We start from the raw sequence: 20,393 nt of genomic DNA, 5'->3' as shown, positions 1-20,393 counted from the left end.
GTATGTTCCATAACTCTTTCAAGAACTTTGCCATAATAAAACCAAGAAACTTCTACATGAAAAGATTTTCATGGTCCTTTCATCATTTAGAAGTTATAATCCCCCAATAGATATAAACTGCAAAATGCTGAAGCTAGAAGTATTGCTCTGTCAATCCTTCACTCCTCAGGATATATGAATTACCTTATATAGTATGTGACTATTTTAACATGGCTGAAACAAGGTCGTCCCTATCAATCCAAATATTATATAAATAAAAATTCATTTGTTTTTTAAGATTGGAAATAGACTGAAGTTCCAATTGTTTTTTTCCACACTGTAATAAATGCCCCTCCCCAAACATCCATTTTCAGAGATCTATGACCTATAGAATAAAGTTCTAGAAGACCAGAAGTTCCAGTTTCCTTTCTGGTCTTCTACAATCTGGCCCAAAGCTACCTGTTTGGTTTCAAGTTCCTTGTGAAGTTCAGTTCCAGACAACACGTTTACCCACTGTCATTTAAAATTGTCTTGTACTGTTCCACTCTTGAATTCTTCCACACACTATGGCTTCCAACAAAAATTTACTCCAACTTTCATTCTAGCCCATCTAAGCCCTATGTACCCCTTAGATTCTATTCAAATCTTATGGCTTCTATAAAGTTTTTCAGATAACATCTTGTCCACCCCTAAATTCATAATCCAGTCAATAAGAAACATTCAATTAATATTGATGGAGGACCTACCATACATCACCAGCACTGAAGACATAATAATTTATAAACTCACTGCATTTATTATATATTTGCAGTGGTGGGAACTGAACCCAGGGCCTTGTGCATGCTAGACCAGCACTCTATCACTGAGCTACATCCCCAGACCTCATTGCATATACTTATGTAAGGTGTTCTCACACATATTAACCAGCTGCATCAGAATTACCATGGGATTTTAGAAAACAGATTCCCCAATGCTTACCCCAATTCTTGAATACTTTGTAAAATTTATAAGAAAACAACACTTAAAATAAAAATGGAATAAAGACAATAAATGTCTTTCTTGTTTTATTTTACAGAGCTCCAAAACTTCTATCTTTCCATTTATTGTTATTTCCATCAGAAAGTATAAATAGGGAAATGTAGGGAAAAATACCTTAATAACGAGATTAGATGAATAAGAACATCTTAACACTGAGATTCTATGACCAATTACCTGCCCATCCAATCATTCATTCATTCATTCATTCAGACATTCATAAAGCATCTACTATGTACCAGGTTATTATCTAAACAGTGAACACCAAAAAAGATTTTCCCTCTATTTGCAAGTATAGTCTGATGGGAAAAACAATTCACCAAAGTAATAACCACAAGACATTATGATAAACACTGACAAAAGTATAAAAATGTCATAAAAGAGGGCTACTGAAGTGGAAGTGAGTCCGTGCAGGGAATAAATATGCAAAATTATTGTTCAAAGAAAGCTTCCCAGACAGAGCAGCTTAACTGGGAAAAGTGTGTGCCACAGGAAATCTGAAAGAGAATGCCTGAAATGCACTCATGTTGGCAAGGATGAATATAAGCTACTAGTGGGAAAAGTAGTGATTGGTGAAACTGGAGATGAAGTAGGGACCAGAGGTTCAATGACTGTGGACGATGTCAAGTCTGAAGGACAAATCTAATTTGCATTTTAGGGAACATCCCTGTCCTGTTACTTACCCTTACACTTACATCTTAGCAATGCTCATAAATATGTTGGCAAATCTCTATTAATCATAAGTGAAATAATGTTCCAGCCTCATTTTTCATCGCTTATCCATCATTCGAACTCCGAAGACCTGGGCCTTCCTTCTATGCCTGAGAAAGAAGACACAGCCCTAGCCTTTGCAGGTATTATTCTCTTCACTTACAATGGTCTGTCCACACAAGCTTGGTCTCTTGTCATTTAGGTTTCATAAACAAAATCACAGTTCATAAGCGGTCGACATGTTAATGAGCGAACAGGTCGTTAATTATAAATAAAACTTACTAATTTCACTTTACCCTTTCTGCCCTTAAACTTTTCACAGGGATGGTTTGGCAAGCGAAAACTGATAGCTTTAAAACCCATCTGTTTCTTTCCATAAGCAGAAGTAATTTTAAGTGGAAATAAAATGATTACAGAACCTGGAAAGTTTTGAAGAAGCCTGTTTAATCCTTAAATCCTTCAATACACGAGTGTGGTTCATTCAAGTTCCACTTTTCAACAGAAACCTGCGGAGGCGGAAGCATTTCTCCCTATTGCTAACTCCCAGTTACCGCTAAAAATTCTTAGGGGAAAAAAAAAAAGGACTTTAAAAAACATACCCGTTACCAGTTCCGCAACAGCACTGTCCAAAGTTCCTCTGGGCGAAAGAGAACTGGGAAAATAACTAGACCGAAGTACTGGTCTCCCCACTCATTTACTTCAAGGAAGTGGAGGCCGAACCTACGCCTGGCAGAAGGCGCCCCTCCCAATCACCTTCCCTCACCTCTCTGTAAATCCAACTTGGTTTCGCGTACGTAGTTGTCCGGATTCCGGCTCAGCATCTTCACTTTCATCTTGGCGGCTCTTCCTCCCTGACTCCACGAGCCTCTCAGTCAGGTCAGAATCACCTCCTCCTCCCGCACACTCCACTTCCGCCTCTCGCAGACTACTTCCTGTCATGTGATACCACCTCGTGTCCGCCAGCGGGGCTCAGCTGGATCCCGCGGCGCTCCGTAGTAGTGCCGGCAAAGGTTGGCAGGGGGCGGTTCTTGAGCTGTTGTTTTCGTCCACGTCCTTTGGCTCAAGCATGCTGCTTCAGCCCGGGAGGTAGGGCGGGCACTAGGTGGAGGCGTGCAACCCACCTCCGTCACGCCCTCCACCGGCTTGACGTGTGGCCGCGCCCCCTCACGCCCCTCCGCCTTAAGGTCTCCCGGCTCGGTTCCCGCTATCCGGCCGTCGGTGCTTTTTCGCCAGTTCCGGAAGTGGGCTCGCGCCCTACGGTTCTTGCTCCCGGGCGGCGACCGTCGCCACAGTGGCGGCCACTGCATCTCGTTCCACCTCCGCGGCCCTGGGCGCCGTGGTTTCCTCGGACCCTGAGCCTATGAACGGTCAGGGCCAGTCGGCGTCCGGGTCGTCGGCGTGGAGCACGGTATTCCGCCACGTCCGGTATGAGAACCTGGTAGCTGGTGTGAGCGGCGGGGTCTTGTCTAACCTCGCGCTGCACCCGCTCGACCTCGTGAAGATCCGCTTCGCCGGTAAGAGCCCGCCTAGACACCGGGGTCCTTCTCGCTGCAAGCACGGGCTGAGTAGTGGAAACTCAAAAAGGGGCCGTGACCTCTCCCTTGTATCTTCTGTACTGCGAGGAGGAGGGCGTTGAAGAAGATGCTGTTTACGCTGCCTCATCTGGAACTGGATTTGAGAAAGCAGGGCCTGGCCGCTCTCTTTCCCGCTCCCCAAGGATAAGGGATGGGGAATGTGGGCAAAGTGTGTGTGTTGGGGAGGGGGGGAATGGGCTTGTGACAGTTTAGGACTTGGCTGTCACACGGGCGAATCATTCATTCTAGGAGGTACTTCGAAATCATAGGTCAGCCACGTGTTTGGAAGCAGAACGGAAAGTACCAGGTGTTTGGGATAGAATTATCTTCAAAGTTTCTTTGGTTTTTGATGTGTACAGTGTCCTTTGAACGAAAAAGTAGCCAGATCTAGATATTCTTTTGTTTAAGTGAATATGTATTAGGATAACTGGCGCAAATATCCTGGACACACATCTCTGAGTTCAAGGAAAGACAGAGAATATCTGCCAGGCTGCCCTCTGCAAGGCGCAGTAGCCTGCTGGAAAAAACTTCTGAACTATTATAGTCAGGTACAATGGAGTAGTTAAAAAATAACGTCTGGTCCTGTGATTGTTATTTGGCGCCTTTGCTGTGGTTTCTGCAGTTGGGTAGTCACTGAGGGTGGGTCTAACAGGAAGATCATGCCTGGCAGGGTAGGTGCTGATTTTCAAAATGGAGTTGCTTTCGAATTATTAGCAGTTTAGAAGTTAAACTCAACACTAAATTCTGTAAAAGATAGTTTCAAAATAAACTTTGGTAACTTCATTTGGAAACTGTTTTCTTTTATTTCAGTTATTAATACAAGTTAAGTCCTGCCCTGAGCATTCAGTTTGCAATTTTGGTTTATCTTACAGTAGTACTAGGTATTTTATTTACTTCACTTCTTATATATCTCTTAATTACAGAAGTGTTTTATAAAGTTCTTGACTTCAGGGAACTTAGTATCTAATTGTAAGACTTGAGACTTAGTAGTAATGTTAGATAATTCTAGACAACAAACATCAAGGGCATAGTAGAATAAATCAAAATACAACATAAGAATATAGATAGGCTATCAAGAAAATCGTAATTGTTAATGGCTATATGCATTTGTAAAGGTTCTATGCAAGATTGGATCTTGAGGTTCTCTGTAGAATAATTAATACTTTGACAGAAAGAAGACACGAAACAATTTGATGAAGGAAAATTGGTGAAAATTATGGAGTGTTACCTTTAGAAAAGACACTACAAATGGATAATTTCATGGAGTTTCTGATGCATATACAAATAATTACGATTATTGATAGCTAAGCTTCATTGAGCATTTCCTAGAAGAAAGGCAATGAATTAAGAACTTTAGAAACATTCTTTTTTTGTTGGTTTGTTTGTTTTGGTACTGGGGATTGGAGGAACTCAGGGATACTCAACTGCTGAGCCACATCCCCAGTCCTATTCCCTATTTTATTTAGAGATAGGGTCTCAGATCTTCCTGCCTCAGCCTTGCAAACCACTGGGATTATAGGCATGTGTGCCACCATGCCCACCTGAGCTTTAGATACATTTTTGTTCACTATCCTGTGAGTTTATTATCCTCTTATACAGGTGAGGATAACTGAAATTGACTTAACTTACCCACGTCACAGAATGTAAAGGTAGATCTGGAATTTGAACCCATGGAGTCCAACTCTGGAACCCTCTTGCACTTAATTACTTACATGCTGCCTTTATGAATCCCGGTATACAGTGGCTTGAACGTGAATAAAAGAATTTAGGCTTGGCTGCAGGTGTGGGCCTGTATAACTTGATGTCTTTTTTCAGCAACTTTGTTTAGGAGCAGAAAAGGTGGCAGTTGTGATGATCATTGAGAAATAGTACTGTTGGTTGATGAATTTAAGACAATGCTGTGAAGTGGACTATACCCGAGGGAAGAAAATTCTTGGTATCTTGAGAAGATGGTAATTTTGATGAAGTGGAGAGTAGTGGAAAACTAGTAGGGTTTAGGTTACATATAGGGTATTGAGAGGAATAATAAAACCCACAGTGTGGCTTTGATATAATAGAAAAGAGGAAAATTTAGATGTGTAATGGAGATATAGCATCTGGTCATCAGCATCAATGCTCTAACCCACGGTTTTTATTCTTTCGTATAACTAAAACTATTTAATAAAATTAATGTCTGAAAAAATAAAGATAGTATCTGATGATGGGAGTTTAGTCCTGAATGTATGTGCTACTAAACCAAACCTGGAATTTTTTCATGAGTTCTGAATGTGAATTGAAATTTCAAGATATCCAAAGTCAGAAAGATTGGAAATCATTTCATCTGAGAAAACTGAAAAAACTAGGTTAGCTTGGAATGGGGAAAATCCTTAAGATAGAGAACTTCCATGGGGGAGAGGGAGCTGCCTTTTGGGTTGATCCTAAGGTCAGACATAAGTTGAGTGGAAATTATAGGGAAGCAGATTTTGGCCTGACAACATTGTGGTGTTATGAAATGAAACTGGTGATGACTAGAAGTGGTTCAGACAGAGGTTAGAAGATATTTTTGTGTTGGGTGGAAGGATTGGGTTAGGTGATCTTTGAGATCTGTTCTAACTTCATGAAATAATTTTTAAGGATTCAACCCCAGCAAATAAGAATGTGTAAAAATAGTAATTTCCTAGAATAACCCCATTTGTAAAGATTTGTGAGTTTTTTAGGGAAAAGTAGGAAGAAAGGAGAATATGACTAAATCTGTAATACTAACCAAGGAACCATAGTGTACAGTAACAAGACTAGCACATGGTAAAGTTTATGTGGTATTGAAAGACCCAGTGGCATAAATAAACTAATATTTTTAGTGCTTGCAGTTTTCTAGACATGTTTCCAGGTGCTTTAAATGTTTGTTTGGCCTGTAATCCCAGTGGCTTGGGAGGCTGAGGCAGAAGGATCAGGAGTTCAAAGCCAGCCTCAGCAAAAGTGAGGCATTAAGCAACTCAGTGAGACCCTGTCTCTAAATAAAATACAAAAAAAGGCTGGGGTTATGGCTCATTGGTTAAGCACCACTGGGCTCAATCTGCGGTACTAAAAAAAAAAAAGTTTGTTTGGGGGTCTGTTAACAGTGCTAGGACTTGAACCCAGGGCTTTGCACATGCTAGGCAAGCACTGTACAACTGAGCTATATCCCTAGCTCCACCTTCCACATATTAACTCATTAATACTGACTCATTTAATTGATGTTAACTCATTTAGAGTTCATTTTTGGGTTTTCCCCCCCCTCATATTATGAACGAGAAAGCTCAGATACAAGAGTAATCACATGACTTACTCAGAGTTACACAATAATTGTTAACAATTAGGATTCAATCCTAGGAAGTCTGATTCAATAGCATATGTTATTAGTCTGAAGCTCTGAGTGGATAGTTTGGTATAGTGGAAGGGAAAATTTAAATGCTAGAAACGAAAGTAAAAAAATAATTCCGGAAAGTTAAGCCATGTAAAAACAGTATCCAGGGCTGGATGTTAGGAAAGTGATCAGGACTAGTTATCAAGAAACTGGAGTACAGGGATAGCAGTGAATTTACTTAGTTGAGAATAGAAAGAGTGCCTATAAAAACTAATATTTAAGGATGGGCAGAGGGAAAGGAGGCCAGGAAAATTTAGTGGCAAAGAAGAGGAAAATCAGGAGGATGTGGGATGAAGCAAGCCAAAACAGAGATGTTTTAGAAGGTAAACAATGTCAGCTGCCACTAAGGGGTTCTTAAGGAAGAGAGGACTCCCAGAGTGCACTTGGAGGTCCTTAACTAGAGCCCTTGAAGTAATAGGTAAAGCCCAGACTAGATTGCCAGGGAGGTGAGAAAGTTGGATTGTTGTTTTCTCATTTGTAGCAGCTTAACTATAGGGAGGCAATGGGATCAAAGACGAGGTAACTCAAGAGAGATTTAAGTTGTTTAAATTCTGATGGTTTAAAAAAAAAAAAAAGGAAGGGAGAGATTGAAGATGGAGACAGGGAGATAATGAGTGAGGTTTCTTTTAATTGTTTTTTTTTATTGGTGCATTGTAATTATACATAATAGTGGAATTAGTTGTTACTTACTTGTATATGCACACAATTTAACAGTATAATTTGGTTAGTTTTGTTCCCCAATGGGGTCCAAAGTGGCTGCTAGGCAGGCTCTTTCTTGAGCTATATCTCCAGCCAACATTTTGCACTTTTTGACCACAACTCTTAGTAGTAAATAAATCTTACCATTGCTATCCAGTATATACACTCACACTGAAACACAAGACCAGTGATTGTTCTTTGTCATGCTTATTACACACAGTAAAGTAGAAGCAAGGGTACATTGAACTGGGCATGCTTATTTGTGGCTAATAAACTGTAAACTCTATGGAGGGCAATTTCAATATGTATTTCTAACTTAAATTGGTAACTTAAATTTGACCCATATAATTTCCCCCTTCCCCTTTTTGTGTATTTGGGTTGAACTCAGGGGTGCTCTATCACTGAGTTACAACCTTAGCCCTTTTTATTTTTTGAGACAGGGTCTTGATTGTTGAGACTGGCCTTGAACTTGGGATCCTCCTGACTCCTGCCTCCCAAATTACTGGGATTACAAGCACCCTGGGATTATACCCACGCCTGGCCATATCAATTCCCCTTCTAATAGTTAATTTTAAGAAAATAAGAATTCATACAAGCTGGGCGCAGTGGCACACGCCTGTAATCTCAGCAGCTCAGGAGGCTGAGGCAGGAGGATTGAGAGTTCAAAGCCAGCCTCAGCAAAAAGTGAGGTGCTAGGCAACTCAGTGAGACCCTATCTCTAAATAAAATACAAAATAGGGCTGGGGATGTGGCTCAGTGGTCAAATGCCCCTGAGTTTAATCCTTAGTACCAAAAAAAAAAAAAAAAAGAATCCATACAAACTGTTATACAAGATATTCTTTAGAGAACTTTTTGTAATAGAAAAAGAAAATTAACATGTCAAATTGGGGAATGATAGTATAAATGATAGAATGTCTGTGAAATGGAAAACTATCACATTTTTTGAAAGTCTTATTTTTGGAATCTACTTAAAAGCAAGGGGGAATGTTTCTATATTCTCTTTGAGTAGGGAAAAAGCAGTATAAAAAACTACAGCTAGGTGTTCTGGCAACATGCCTGTAATCCCAGTGACTCAGGAGGATTATTTAATAGCCAATCTGATGCTTCCTAAAATATTACTTGGGTGCTTAATATGTGCTCAATAAATACTTTGATAAATTTATTAACATTAATTTTAAAGTATAGAACATCCTAGGAAATACTTTTTTCCTGCCTAATAAGGGGTTTTCTTCTGAATTTTTTTCTTTATATAGCTAATTTATGAATCTATGTTTATATGTGATTCTGAACTAGAATTTTTGTGTATCCTTTAATGCAGTGAGTGATGGATTGGAACTGAGACCAAAATATAAAGGAATTTTACATTGCTTGACTACCATTTGGAAACTTGATGGACTGCGGGGACTTTATCAAGGAGTAACTCCAAATGTTTGGGGTGCAGGTTTATCCTGGGGACTCTACTTTTTCTTGTGAGTAGATCTGGGAGATTTCACAGTATTAAATAAAAAGGAATTTTTGTTTTGGTGGCTTTTATACTGGTTAATGAAGAAAGATGAGTCATTGAATCAGTTCTGGGAACTGGAAGGATTAGAGAACAAATGGCTTATTAGTTTCCTTTGCTTTCGGTTATTATCATCAGAAGCATTTGGTCTAGAAGAAAGTTTGTAAAGGAAAGGATGAAGAATTGAGATGGGAAACCCTTATAGAAGCCATTTTTATGAATTCAGGAGGGCAAGATTTTTAACTGATTTCTTTTATAAGCAGAATGCTCACAGATTAGAAGAGAACTTTTTATCTTAGTTAAAGCCATTTGAAAAACATCTAATTTGAACAATTCAAAATGAAGTTTTAAGACACCCTCAGAATTTCTGAGGTGTTTGGGCCATATCAGGACTCTTGAGCATTTCTAACAGCCAAAATAGACTAGAAAAAGTTGAATATACCAACTTGTTATTTATCAGTAGTTTTGCAAAGTATTGCAGAGATTAGAGGAACCTGGAACTCTTGTCTAAAATGAATCATGAATTTCAGTTCTCTTTGGTATTTATTGTTTATAAAGGAAGATAACTTTTTTCCTCCACTAATACAAGATTAATTACAAAGTAGAAAATTTTATAATTACTAAAATAGAATATTTTATAAATACTAAAAAGTATCCTGAGATCATTAGTTATTTATGCTCAGACATATTCTTGAAATATTTGAGATGACTTACAGAAATGTATTCGATTTGCTGGGTGTGGTGGCACATACCTATAATCCCAATGACTCAAGAGGCTGAGGAAAGAGGATGGCAAGTTTGAGGCCAATCTCAGCAATTTAGCAAGACTCTGTCTCAGAAAAAAAACTGGAGTAAAGCACCCTGGGTACTTTACTTCACTAAAGTATCAAAGAAAGAAAGAAACCCAGAAATGCATTTTGATTCATAATGAACTTGGAAAGGCAAGAAAAGGCAGATTTGGAGTCCTTAAAAACATATAACTTAAGAGCCTGATTGAGAAAAGAAAGCAAGAGCTAAAAGGTTTTGAAGCAAATCACTTTATACTCTTATGTGACCTGCTCCATCTTCCCAGCATGTTCTTTTTCATTTCCTTACTCCTTCACCAGTCAGATAGCATCACTATTAGAAATAACTTCTATTGCATGCCTTCTGAAGAAGCCACAGAAAGAGCCTATGGCAGGCATATTCATCTTGTTGAGTGTATAAGAAGGAGGGAGCAACATGGCACTGCTGTGGAGAAGTACATGTTGCTGAGAGCTTGCCTCTGATATTTGAGACTGCATCCACGAATGAGAAAGCTTTTCTTTCTTTTAACAGAGGACATTTTTAGGAAAACATCAAAACCCATGTCTTTCCCTTTTTCTCCTTTGCATTATATATTGTACTTAATCTCTCATAAATTAATGGCAGTATCCAAACCAATCTTAAAATAAATTTTTAAAGTGAAAACAAACTAAAATTCAGCCTTTGTTTTGTTTAAAGTTTTTCTTATTTTCACCCTAAAGACATATTCAGGTAAACTGTATGGATATATGCACACATATATGTTTGGGCTTGTTTTTATTTTATAGTACTGGGGATTGAGCCTGGGTGCTCTGCCGCTGACCTACATCCCTAGCCTTTTTAAGTTTTTATTCTGAGACAGGATCTCTCTAAGTTTCCCAAGCTGGCTCTGAATTTGTGATCCTCTTGCCTGAGCCTCCCAAGTATCTGGGATTACAGGTATTGTGCCACCATGCCCGGAAAGAATACTTTATAAATTTGATTTCTGTATATTATCCAAGAGAGTTTCTAAGAACAAGCCATATGAGTTAGCTTTATGTGATGAGAATTGCTTATAATAAAAGTTTGTTTCATGTTAGAATTGTGTTGGGAAAACCTGAAAATATTGATTCAACTGAATCCTTCTTGGAGGAAAGTAAAATTTGTGTTTAGAAAACACAGGCCTGATTTGACTCCCCTGCATTGAAATGTTTAGTGACTGTTTTCTGCCAGATAAAACCCAAATCTCTGTTACTCGATTGAGGTTCAGTTTTCACTATCTTACCATCTACTTTATTATTACTTTATTATCACTTTTCCCCATGCTCATCTCTTTCCTTATTGGAACTGTACCCATCTCAATACACAGCTCAGTGCCACCTCCAACATAAAGCCTTCTGTGATCTCATAGTTTCTGGATCTCTTATTTTACTGTGTCTTTTCTTATGATTATCATTTTATTATGTCTTTTACTATGTTTATTTGTATGCCACTTATGATCCTTGTTAATCTATTAAGAAAGATCTATATTTGATGTTTATCTGTCAGAAAGCAAAGGAAGTTCCTAAACATAGATGCCTAGCACACATATTTGTTAAGCACAAATTGGACTCTCCTTTGCCTTTTCTTCCCAGTCTCTGCATCACAGTTACATCTTTCCATCCTCTCCGTTTTCTTGTCCTTTTAAATTAACTGCTGAATATGTGATTAAAATATTTTACATATGTATTGCCAGCCATATATATTTGTTGGGGAGAGGTGGTGTAATCCTATAGTAAACCATTTCTGTCATGTTCATTTTTTTAAAATAAGATCTCATTTTGTGGTTGTATTTTTCATTGACTTTTACTTTGGGGATAGTGCCATTAAGTTACACATTCTTTAAAACAGATTTTACTGTTTTAAGACATCTATTTTAATTAAACTGCTTATGTTTAATTCTTTTAGTTACAATGCCATCAAATCATATAAAACAGAAGGGAGAGCTGAACGGTTAGAGGCAACAGAATACCTCATCTCAGCTGCTGAAGCTGGTAAGGCAATGTGTGAAATATAAAACATCACCTTCCAAATTTGTTTTCCATTTTTATTTTTTGTCTTTTTTTTTTGGACACCAGAATTTAAGTAAATTTATCTAAGTATACTAATTAGTTATCACATAATATTTCTTAGGATTGTCCTTATTGAGCATTCTGGATTTCAAAAATTGTACTTATCACAAAGGGTGGAAAAATTTAAAAAGTTATGAATCCCTAATAGATTAAGATGATTTGGTATATGTTTTTTTTTTAAAGTATAAGTTCAATTTTGTAAGTATTCAATTTAGTAGCCTCATTCATCGACTTATATTTGTGTACTATCTAGAGAAAAGAACAAAGTGAGACCCATAAATCTTTATAAATCCTACTTTGATACCTTGCTACCTTGGTTTCTCAATGTTTACTGAATGTTTTTTAAAGCAAGGACAATTTCACTCATTTTTTAATAACTAGCTGCTAGCAGAATCATAACAAGACTCAACAAATATTGGTTTAATAAAGGACTCCTTAGAAATGTAGAAAATGAGAAACTTGACTAGTTAGTTTTTTCTCTTACAAAGTTGTCATTTTCGGTGAAGAATGTGAGTTGTGACTTATTGCATCACACAGTTAGTTTTTGAGGGGAAGTAGCTACTTTGAATGGGTTTGGGGAAGATTGTGATAAAGGGGTTGGACCTATGTGTGTACATGCACAGATTAATGAGATGCTAGGTTCCTGGTTTCCTTTTTACCTTCAGCCCCTCTGGTTTATTCTGTCTTCTGCTCCTAAGATCTGTGTCTCCTTTCCATCTATTTTCTATACCAGGCTACATTGGTTAGGAGTCAAGGCATCTTTGCTATCCTGAAGTGTTTTTCATTTCTGTCTCCCTCTTAACTTACCTCTCACTCCCACGTGAGGAATTTTTTTAGAACTCTCAAAAATTATGACTATGATTTGACCCTAAAAAGACCACATCTTGCCGTTCCAGATACAGCTTCTAGGTAACCTCCTCTTTTACATAATGGACTGTATTTTAGTTTGAATTAAGTAGAAAAGCATCTGTATGCTGAGTAATCTTCTTTAAATTTGATTTTAGGAGCCATGACCCTGTGCATTACAAACCCATTATGGGTAACAAAAACTCGCCTTATGTTACAGTATGAAGGTATTGTTAACTCCTCACAGCGGCAATATAAAGGAATGTTTGATGCACTTGTGAAAATATATAAGTATGAAGGTGTGCGTGGATTGTATAAGGTAATGAGTCATCAATATATTTTCAATAACTGAAAATTGCAGTTTCTCTTGGCTCTGTTGTTTCTCTTATGAATGACCTGGATTCAGTCCTAAAAAGAAGCCTCCCTTAGGCAAGATACAATTGAATGAAAACTCAAATGTAACTTATAATATTGAAATTGTATTTTAAGCTATTTATTCTCTATCATCATGACACTGGTGGGTGTGAGAACTGTCTAAAACTTTGTCAGGTATCTTTTCAGTAAGTCAAACAGCCAAGTTGGGATAACATGTCTGGAGAAGAGATAAGTGAGTTTGATAGCATCTTATTTTACTGGAAATTGTGCAAACTTCAAACCTTACTTGAATTTTTTAAATAACAAAAACCCTACTCCCTTGCCTATTGTGATAATTTTGAAATATCTTACTAGTGGCATTAACATCTGTTTTCTGATTTTTATAACTCCTGTCCCCCCATTTTCTGCTTCTCTATCATCCACTCCCACCTGTGTCTTATTCCTATAAATTTTTTCCCCACATTTTTGGAGATTGAATCCAGGGCTTCATATATGATAGGCTGGTGCCCTCCACTAAGCTACATACCCTTGCATACCTAGCTCTTTTTAAAAAATTATAGTTTTAGACAGGGTCTCACTGTATACCAGGCTGTTCTTTAACTTGTGATTTTCCTGCCTCAAGCTCCTGATTATCTCAAGCTATAGGCATGTGCCACCACACCTAGTTCCCACAGTACTTATTTTTCAGTCATCCACAGTTTAAAATCAAAATTAGATTTATTCAATGTTAGTTTTTTTAAAGAATTGTGTACTAGTTTTTAAAATCAATAACATGAGGTGATTGTTATAGACTACTGACTTATAGGCAAAAGTTTTGGAAATAAATCAATTCTGTGTTTCCTCCATCACTTTTTTGCTTTATTCTTTTAGAATATCTATACTTATTTAATTGAATTATCATTACCTCTCCTTTTTCACTTTTCCAGAATCTAACTGCCTGCTCATACCTGGTTCGTGATGGTGTACATTGTCTTTATGTTTATACATGTACTGTTTAAAGAAGAACTAACAAGAAAATACATATTGGAGGCAGGTGGGGAGGGGCAGCCAGTATTGGGGATTGAACCTAGGGGGCTTTACCACTGAGCTACATCCCAAGGCCCCCTCCCCCTTTTATTTCAGACAGGGTCTTGCTAAGTTACTTAGGGCCACACTGAGTTCCTGAGACTAGCCAAAATTTGCAATCCTCCTATCCCAACCTCCCAATTTAAAGTAAAAAAATAGTATTTTAACCTTATATAAAATTTTGCTTAAAGTACTACACTTAAGAGGAGAGAAAATATATTTGACTTAAATGTATCTTTCTTTGAAAGTTGTTTAGTTTTTGCTCTTTTTTAATTGTTCCCTTTTAGGGATTTATTCCTGGGCTGTTTGGAACATCACATGGTGCCCTTCAGTTTATGGCATATGAATTGCTAAAGTTGAAATATAACCAGCATATCAATAGATTACCAGAAGCCCAACTGGTAAGATGATTCTTGTAAAAACGATGTCATTTACTTGTATAGGCATTTAAGAGATGGAAATTTTGTCATGCGTACTTTGGTAGTATGGCTGTGATAATGAATGCTGACTCTACTAATTTAATTTGTATTTAAATATTCAGTTATATATTAAGTTAATGATACACATATGTTTAAAGTGAAACCACATAATTACATAGAGTTTGCATTAAAGAGGAAAAACAGTATTTTTCATCTAAAGGTTTATTTAAATATTTTTGTCCTTTATAGTTTTTATTCTATATTTTTAAAGAAGTCCTGTCTGTAAATGTTTTGTGTTGGCATTTTAGAGCACAGTAGAATATATATCTGTGGCTGCACTATCCAAAATATTTGCTGTAGCAGCAACATACCCATATCAAGTTGTGAGAGCCCGTCTTCAGGATCAACACATGTTTTATAGTGGTGTAACGGATGTAATTGCAAAGACATGGAGGTAAGTGTGCAGAATATCAGAATTGTTGTGATGAAGAGCCTTACTTATTTTATTCTGTACATGTTGTATAACAAAGGCCAAATTGCTGTGGTAAAAAATATGGCTAGTGGTCACTGCTTTCCCATTAAGTACTACTGCTGTGCAGGCATGGACTTAATTCTCTGAGACTTGATTTTTTCATTTGTAAACTTAGACTAACTAGTCTGACAAGATGGATATAAAAATAAAATGAGATCTGTGGGTGGTGACACAGCTACTTGGGAGACTGAGTCAAGAGGATTGTGAATTAAGAGGTTGGCCTGACCAACACAGCAAGACCCTCATCTCAAGGAAAAAAAATGAGATACATGAAAAAATAATAAAATTGAGGTGTTGTAAATATTTGGTATTGAATGTAAGAAGCAGTAAAACCTACTAGTTTAATACATTTTAGAAGGCCCCAGTATGGAAGAGATATTTGCTTTTCTTTATGAGAATAACTGTTATCTACCTTTAATTCTAAAAAACCAGAGCAGAATATTTGTAATGGTAAATTGAGTTCAATTCAAGAAATACTGAATGAGAACCTAAGTGATAAGTTCCTAGGCCTTATTCCATATTGGAGGCATCAAGGAAATAAATTTTTATATGTGTTAGATTTACTGTTGTGGGCATTTATATAAGCTATGTGATTTTTAATTAGATCAGTTAAAACTGCTACATATCCATACAGTTAAAAGCATTTCAAAGATGGTTAATTTAAAGCACTTTTCCAGTTCAGTTTTGAGGTGTTTCCAACCCCTTTCTTAGTCAGTTTATAAAAAGAATGTAGGCCCCTACAAATGGCTACAAACTATATTTTTACTTAAATCAGAGCAAGATTTGACTATTTACTCCCTGTCCTATCTCAGTTAAAATTTGTATTTTCTGGCTTACTGTTTAGGAAATTAAGCATATATCTATTTTTCCCTCTAAAGGAAAGAAGGCATCGGTGGATTTTACAAAGGAATTGCCCCCAATTTGATTAGAGTGACTCCAGCCTGCTGTATTACCTTTGTGGTATATGAAAATGTCTCACATTTTTTACTTGGCCTTAGAGACAAGAAAGTAAGCTAAAAAAGAAAGAAAGAAAGGTAATTTCAGTATGTTTGCCCAAGACAGCAACAAGCTCCTTTGGGTTTGAGACATAAAACTCAGAAGAATGCCACACAGCAAAATGGCTCATAAACATAATTTGTCTTTAATCTTTAGAAGTCAAAGAGCTGCTAAGTCTTCACAATGATTTCTGCTTCTTATCTTCACGTATATGGGACTTGGCTACCTCTACCTGTCATGGCTGACATCAGCATGTTAAAACTGACACCGACTGTAGAGTTTCAGACATTTCATTGTTCAAGTAGAAACTAATTTGCAACATTTGCTAAATGGATTAGAGGAATCTTGTTTGCCTGGATTGACTTTAAATTGACCTTGTGCAATGGCAAGAAAACAGCTTCTTAAAAGAATGTTGTTTGTTTCAAGGATAAATTAAACTTTAACAATTTACTGAATAAGGTGTTAAGAATTTACTGAATAAGGTATTAGCCAAATCCAGATCTTTTTAAGTGGGGATATTTAATGAGAAAAGTCCATTGTAAACATGCTTTAGTTTTAAAATTCATTTGGAACACACCAACTGTAAAAATTCGAGGAATTATGTAATTTTCTGAGAAATAGCTAAAATTTTTTGTCATTACATTGCTTATTATTTCCCCCATGGCTCTAACATAATTTAAAACGTAATCCTGGACTTAGTTCTTGGTGGGGGACATAAATACTTAATGTAGTTTAAAGTTGTAAAATCTAAACTTCTAGGGTCTGGCTATGACAGTCATTATTTAGCATGTGTGGCTATGAATCACTTAATGAGAAATGCTCAGTAGATTCCCTTGTACCAATGCTGGAGTATTTGGGATGTGTTTGTTAATAAACTAAAAAAAAAAAAAAAAGTTTTAACTTTCTACTTTAATTTCCAGATGTATGGATCCAGTTCCCAAATAAATGATCAATCTACATTGATCACTCAAATTCACATTGAAGTACACATTACATTAATGGCTATTATTGATCTTTACTTGTTAAAGTCATTCTAACTCTCTGTAAGTATAAAAGCCTACCCCCAAAAAGATGCCAGAATAATACTGACACTTTATTTATCATAAACATCATTGCATGCTATTGCACTACCATCTACTTGTTGTAAATAAAATATTATGGTTTTCAAAGCCATATTTTAATGGTTCTTTGAAAATAGGTCTATTTTTTATATTTTGGAAATGGCATTGTTTTTAAAATAAAGATGAAATGATGAGTACCTAATTGTATTTAATCCATATTGTAACATGCATAGGAATGCTTTATAAATTAAGCATGGCATTTTTTTCATATTTCTGGATTATATTGTAATTCATATGAAATCCTGATATTAATACCTATATGGAAAGATAAGCTGTAGTTGATATTTGGAGTTTTAGAAGTACCGTCATTTGAATCCTGCTATGTATCCCCAAATTAATAAATCATAATTCTTGTCCTCCAGAGCATATAAGCTTACATAATAAAATTTGCATTAAATAACTACAGTTCTAAATTAAGAACATGCAAGGAAATTTCTACAGAGAGTTTCTATAAGAGGTCTGAGAAAGGAGATCTTACTTCACTCATTCAACAACAAATAGTTATCAACTACCTGTTACTGAGTGCCAGTTACCAGGCTTCAGGGATATAGTGGTAAGTCAGCTAGAAAACATTCCTACCTTCAGGATTTTCATTTTAGTATGAGTGTCAGAAAACAAATCTGTGTATAATTTTAGGTGTTGAAAGCAAATAAAATGAAGTAGAATTGAGGATAGTGTTAGCTTCTTAGGATGGCTTGTGTAAGGCAGGGTCTTTTTGAGATAGTAATATTTGAGACATTTTTAAAGAAGTGGAGAAACAAACTACAAGAAAATAGAGACAACATATTCTAGGCAGGGAGAATAGAAATTACAAAGACCCTCAGGCAGGACTTAACTTGACTAGAGGATAAATGAGAGAGGGGAGGTTGGAGAAGTACCACTACAGCATTGCAGGAAAGAGTGCAGGCTGGTAAATCAGACTGGCTTCAAGTTTCAACCTCTTAATTTTCTGTTTGACCTAAGGCAGATCATTTCACCTACCTCTTGGTTCCTCATCTGGGAAATTATGTGTCAGATCAGTTCCTCCAGCAGTGCCTGAGATGGGGATTCTTGGGCAAATGACTGAAGGAGTACTCTTAGGAAAATTCTATAACAGAATAAAGAAAATGGATAAGGAAGGGAAAGAAGAGTAAGGGCAGTCCTCCACATAAGGGTGGAAAGCTGTTGGCAGCCAACACCTGTAGCAACTAGTGTACAAATGCACCAGCCCTGTAAAAGGGATCTAGATGAGTCATCAGCAGCATCGGATACATAGCCATAGGATTATTGACAGGATTAATTGAATTAATCCAAAAAAAAAAAAATGTAACACAGTTCTTGGACCAATAAACCTTAACAGAAACCGGATCTTGTAGGCCATGGTAAGAAGTTTAGATTGTATGAGAAATCATTCTGGTGACTGTGGAGAAACTATTAGGAGACAGGCAAGAAGCAGGGATACTGGTTAGGAAGGTTACAGGTGTCTAGTCGAGAGTTGGTGGTACCATTTGATTCAGTTATCCCACTCCGGAATCTATACCAAAAGGACATAAAATCATCATACTATAGTGATATAGCCACACCAATGTTTATAGCACCTGAATTCACAATAGCTAAACTGTGGAAGCACCCTAGATGCCCATCAATAGATGAATGGATAAAGAATCTGTAATAAATATATATTATATGTATATTATATATATATATATATATATATATACACACACACACATACATACACATACAGTGGAATATTACTCAGCATTAAAAGAGAATAAAATTATGACATCTGCAGGTAAATGGATGGAGTTGGAGAATATTACGCTAAGTGAAGTAAGCCAGTCCCAAAAAACTAAAGGCCAAATATTTTCTCTGATTAGTGGATGCTGATCTGTGATGGGTGGGGAGTGGGGACATGGGAAGAATGGAGAAACTTTGGATTGGGCGAAGGGGTGGGGGTGGGGAGGAGTTATGGAGGTAGAAAAGATGGTGGAATGAGATGGACATCATTACCCTAGGTACATGTATGATTGCATAAATGGTGTATCTCTACACTGTGTACAACCAGAGAATTGAAATGTTGCACTCCATTTGTGTATGATGAATTGAAATGCATTCGTCTGTCATGTACAACTAAGTAGAACAAATTAAAAAAGAAAAAGAATCGGTGGTAGCTTAGACATGGTCGATCAAGTCAGAGGTGGTGATTTACAGCTTGAGGGGAACTAGAACAGGGTTCATGAAAGGGAAAATATTTAAGCTGGGCCTTGATGGAAGATTATAAAGGGAAGGAAGATTATAAAGGGAATCTCAAGAAAATTGTAGCAAGCAGGAAGTGGAGGTGGCCTGTCTTGAGCAGTGAGTTGTCAGGATAATAAATGAAAAAGTGAGCTGCAAGACTTGGGCCAGTGGGCTCGGGATATAACTCAGTTAGTAGAGTGCTTGCCTTGCATGCATAAGGCCCTGGGATTCAATCTCCAGCAACACACAAACACACACATAAAGATGCAGCCAGAGGCTAACTCTGAACCTTACTAAACCTGTTGGGGTTTTACTCCATAAAAGAGAAGTGCAAGTAATTAGTACAGAGACATGGCTAGGGGTGATAGGAAGACCAATCAGATAGGAGAAGCAAACTAAAAAAGAATGTTATCAACCATGTAAATATTTTGGTAGTTTGAATATTGATGCTATTGGCAATTTTAAGCAGATTTGATTTATAGAAGTTGAGGACAGGTTGCAAATAGCTGAGGTAGTAAGTGAACTGTGAGGATGTATTTCACCATAGATTTCAACTTATAAAGGAAAAGTAAACTTTATTTTTTTTAATTTTTTGGGGGGGGTTGTAGATGGATACAATACCTTTATCTTATTTATTTATTTTTAAATGGTGCTGAGGATCGAACCCAGTGTCTCCCACGTGCCAGGCAAGTGTGCTACCACTGAGCCACGACCCCAGCCCCGGAAAAGTAAACTTTATCATGAAAAAGTATTATAAGTCTAGGAAGGGATGGAGATGGGAGAGGTTGGCAAAGGAAAAACCAGAACATGACTGTAGAGTACTAAAAGACAAGCCAAAAAATGAACAACTTGAAGCTGTGCATCAGAAACCATGATCAGATACCCAAAGCAATGGGTATCATGCTTTGTAAAGATGGCCATTCCAGGGCTGGGATGTGGCTCAAGTGGTAGCGCGCTCGCCTGGCATGCGTGCAGCCCGGGTTCAATCCTCAGCACCACATACAAACAATGATGTTGTGTCTGCCGAAAAAAACTAAAAAATAAATATTAAAAAACTTCTCTCTC

General features: G+C 37.1%; 2 protein-coding genes across 4 annotated transcripts in view; one reads left to right on the top strand and one right to left on the bottom strand.

The window, feature by feature from the left end:
* Dcaf13 (DDB1 and CUL4 associated factor 13) overlaps nt 1-2,667 on the bottom strand; it is a 39,577-nt gene extending 36,910 nt beyond the window's left edge. Inside the window, exon 1 of one of the 2 annotated variants that reach the window (XM_015486356.2) lies at nt 2,489-2,667. In XM_015486356.2, coding sequence (XP_015341842.1) covers nt 2,489-2,558 — 70 coding nt within the window. In that variant the 5' untranslated portion in view covers nt 2,559-2,667. The remainder of the gene's footprint in view (nt 1-2,488) is intronic. The other variant, XM_048801950.1, reaches the window with a different exon arrangement.
* A 46-nt stretch (nt 2,668-2,713) lies between these two features.
* Slc25a32 (solute carrier family 25 member 32) lies at nt 2,714-17,469 on the top strand. 2 transcript variants are annotated; one of them, XM_048801952.1, is made up of 8 exons: nt 2,714-3,239; nt 8,699-8,849; nt 11,591-11,676; nt 12,759-12,919; nt 14,328-14,441; nt 14,768-14,913; nt 15,870-16,025; nt 16,908-17,469. In XM_048801952.1, exons 1-7 carry the CDS (start codon nt 3,086-3,088, stop codon nt 16,006-16,008), a joined length of 951 nt encoding a protein of 316 aa, XP_048657909.1. In that variant the 5' UTR covers nt 2,714-3,085; the 3' UTR covers nt 16,009-16,025; nt 16,908-17,469. The 2 variants fall into 2 exon arrangements, with proteins under 2 accessions (XP_048657909.1, XP_015341843.1); XM_015486357.2 differs by having other exon boundaries at nt 2,715-3,239; nt 15,870-17,469.
* Nucleotides 17,470-20,393: the final 2,924 nt, after the last annotated feature.

This window comes from Marmota marmota, unplaced genomic scaffold (genome assembly GCF_001458135.2).
Source record: "Marmota marmota marmota unplaced genomic scaffold, marMar, whole genome shotgun sequence".
NCBI classification, from domain to species: Eukaryota; Metazoa; Chordata; class Mammalia; order Rodentia; family Sciuridae; genus Marmota; species Marmota marmota.
Note: the sequence above shows the minus strand (reverse complement) of the source record. Positions and strands in the feature narration are given on the sequence as shown.

Bases quoted from the DNA above. Each gene is read 5' to 3' on its own strand.
- Slc25a32 (XM_048801952.1), top strand. From the start codon at position 3,086: ATGAACGGTCAGGGCCAGTCGGCGTCCGGGTCGTCGGCGTGGAGCACG. The intron at 8,850-11,590 runs GTGAGTAGATCT...TAATTCTTTTAG, and splicing joins TGGGGACTCTACTTTTTCTT to TTACAATGCCATCAAATCAT. The intron at 14,914-15,869 runs GTAAGTGTGCAG...TTCCCTCTAAAG, and splicing joins GTAATTGCAAAGACATGGAG to GAAAGAAGGCATCGGTGGAT.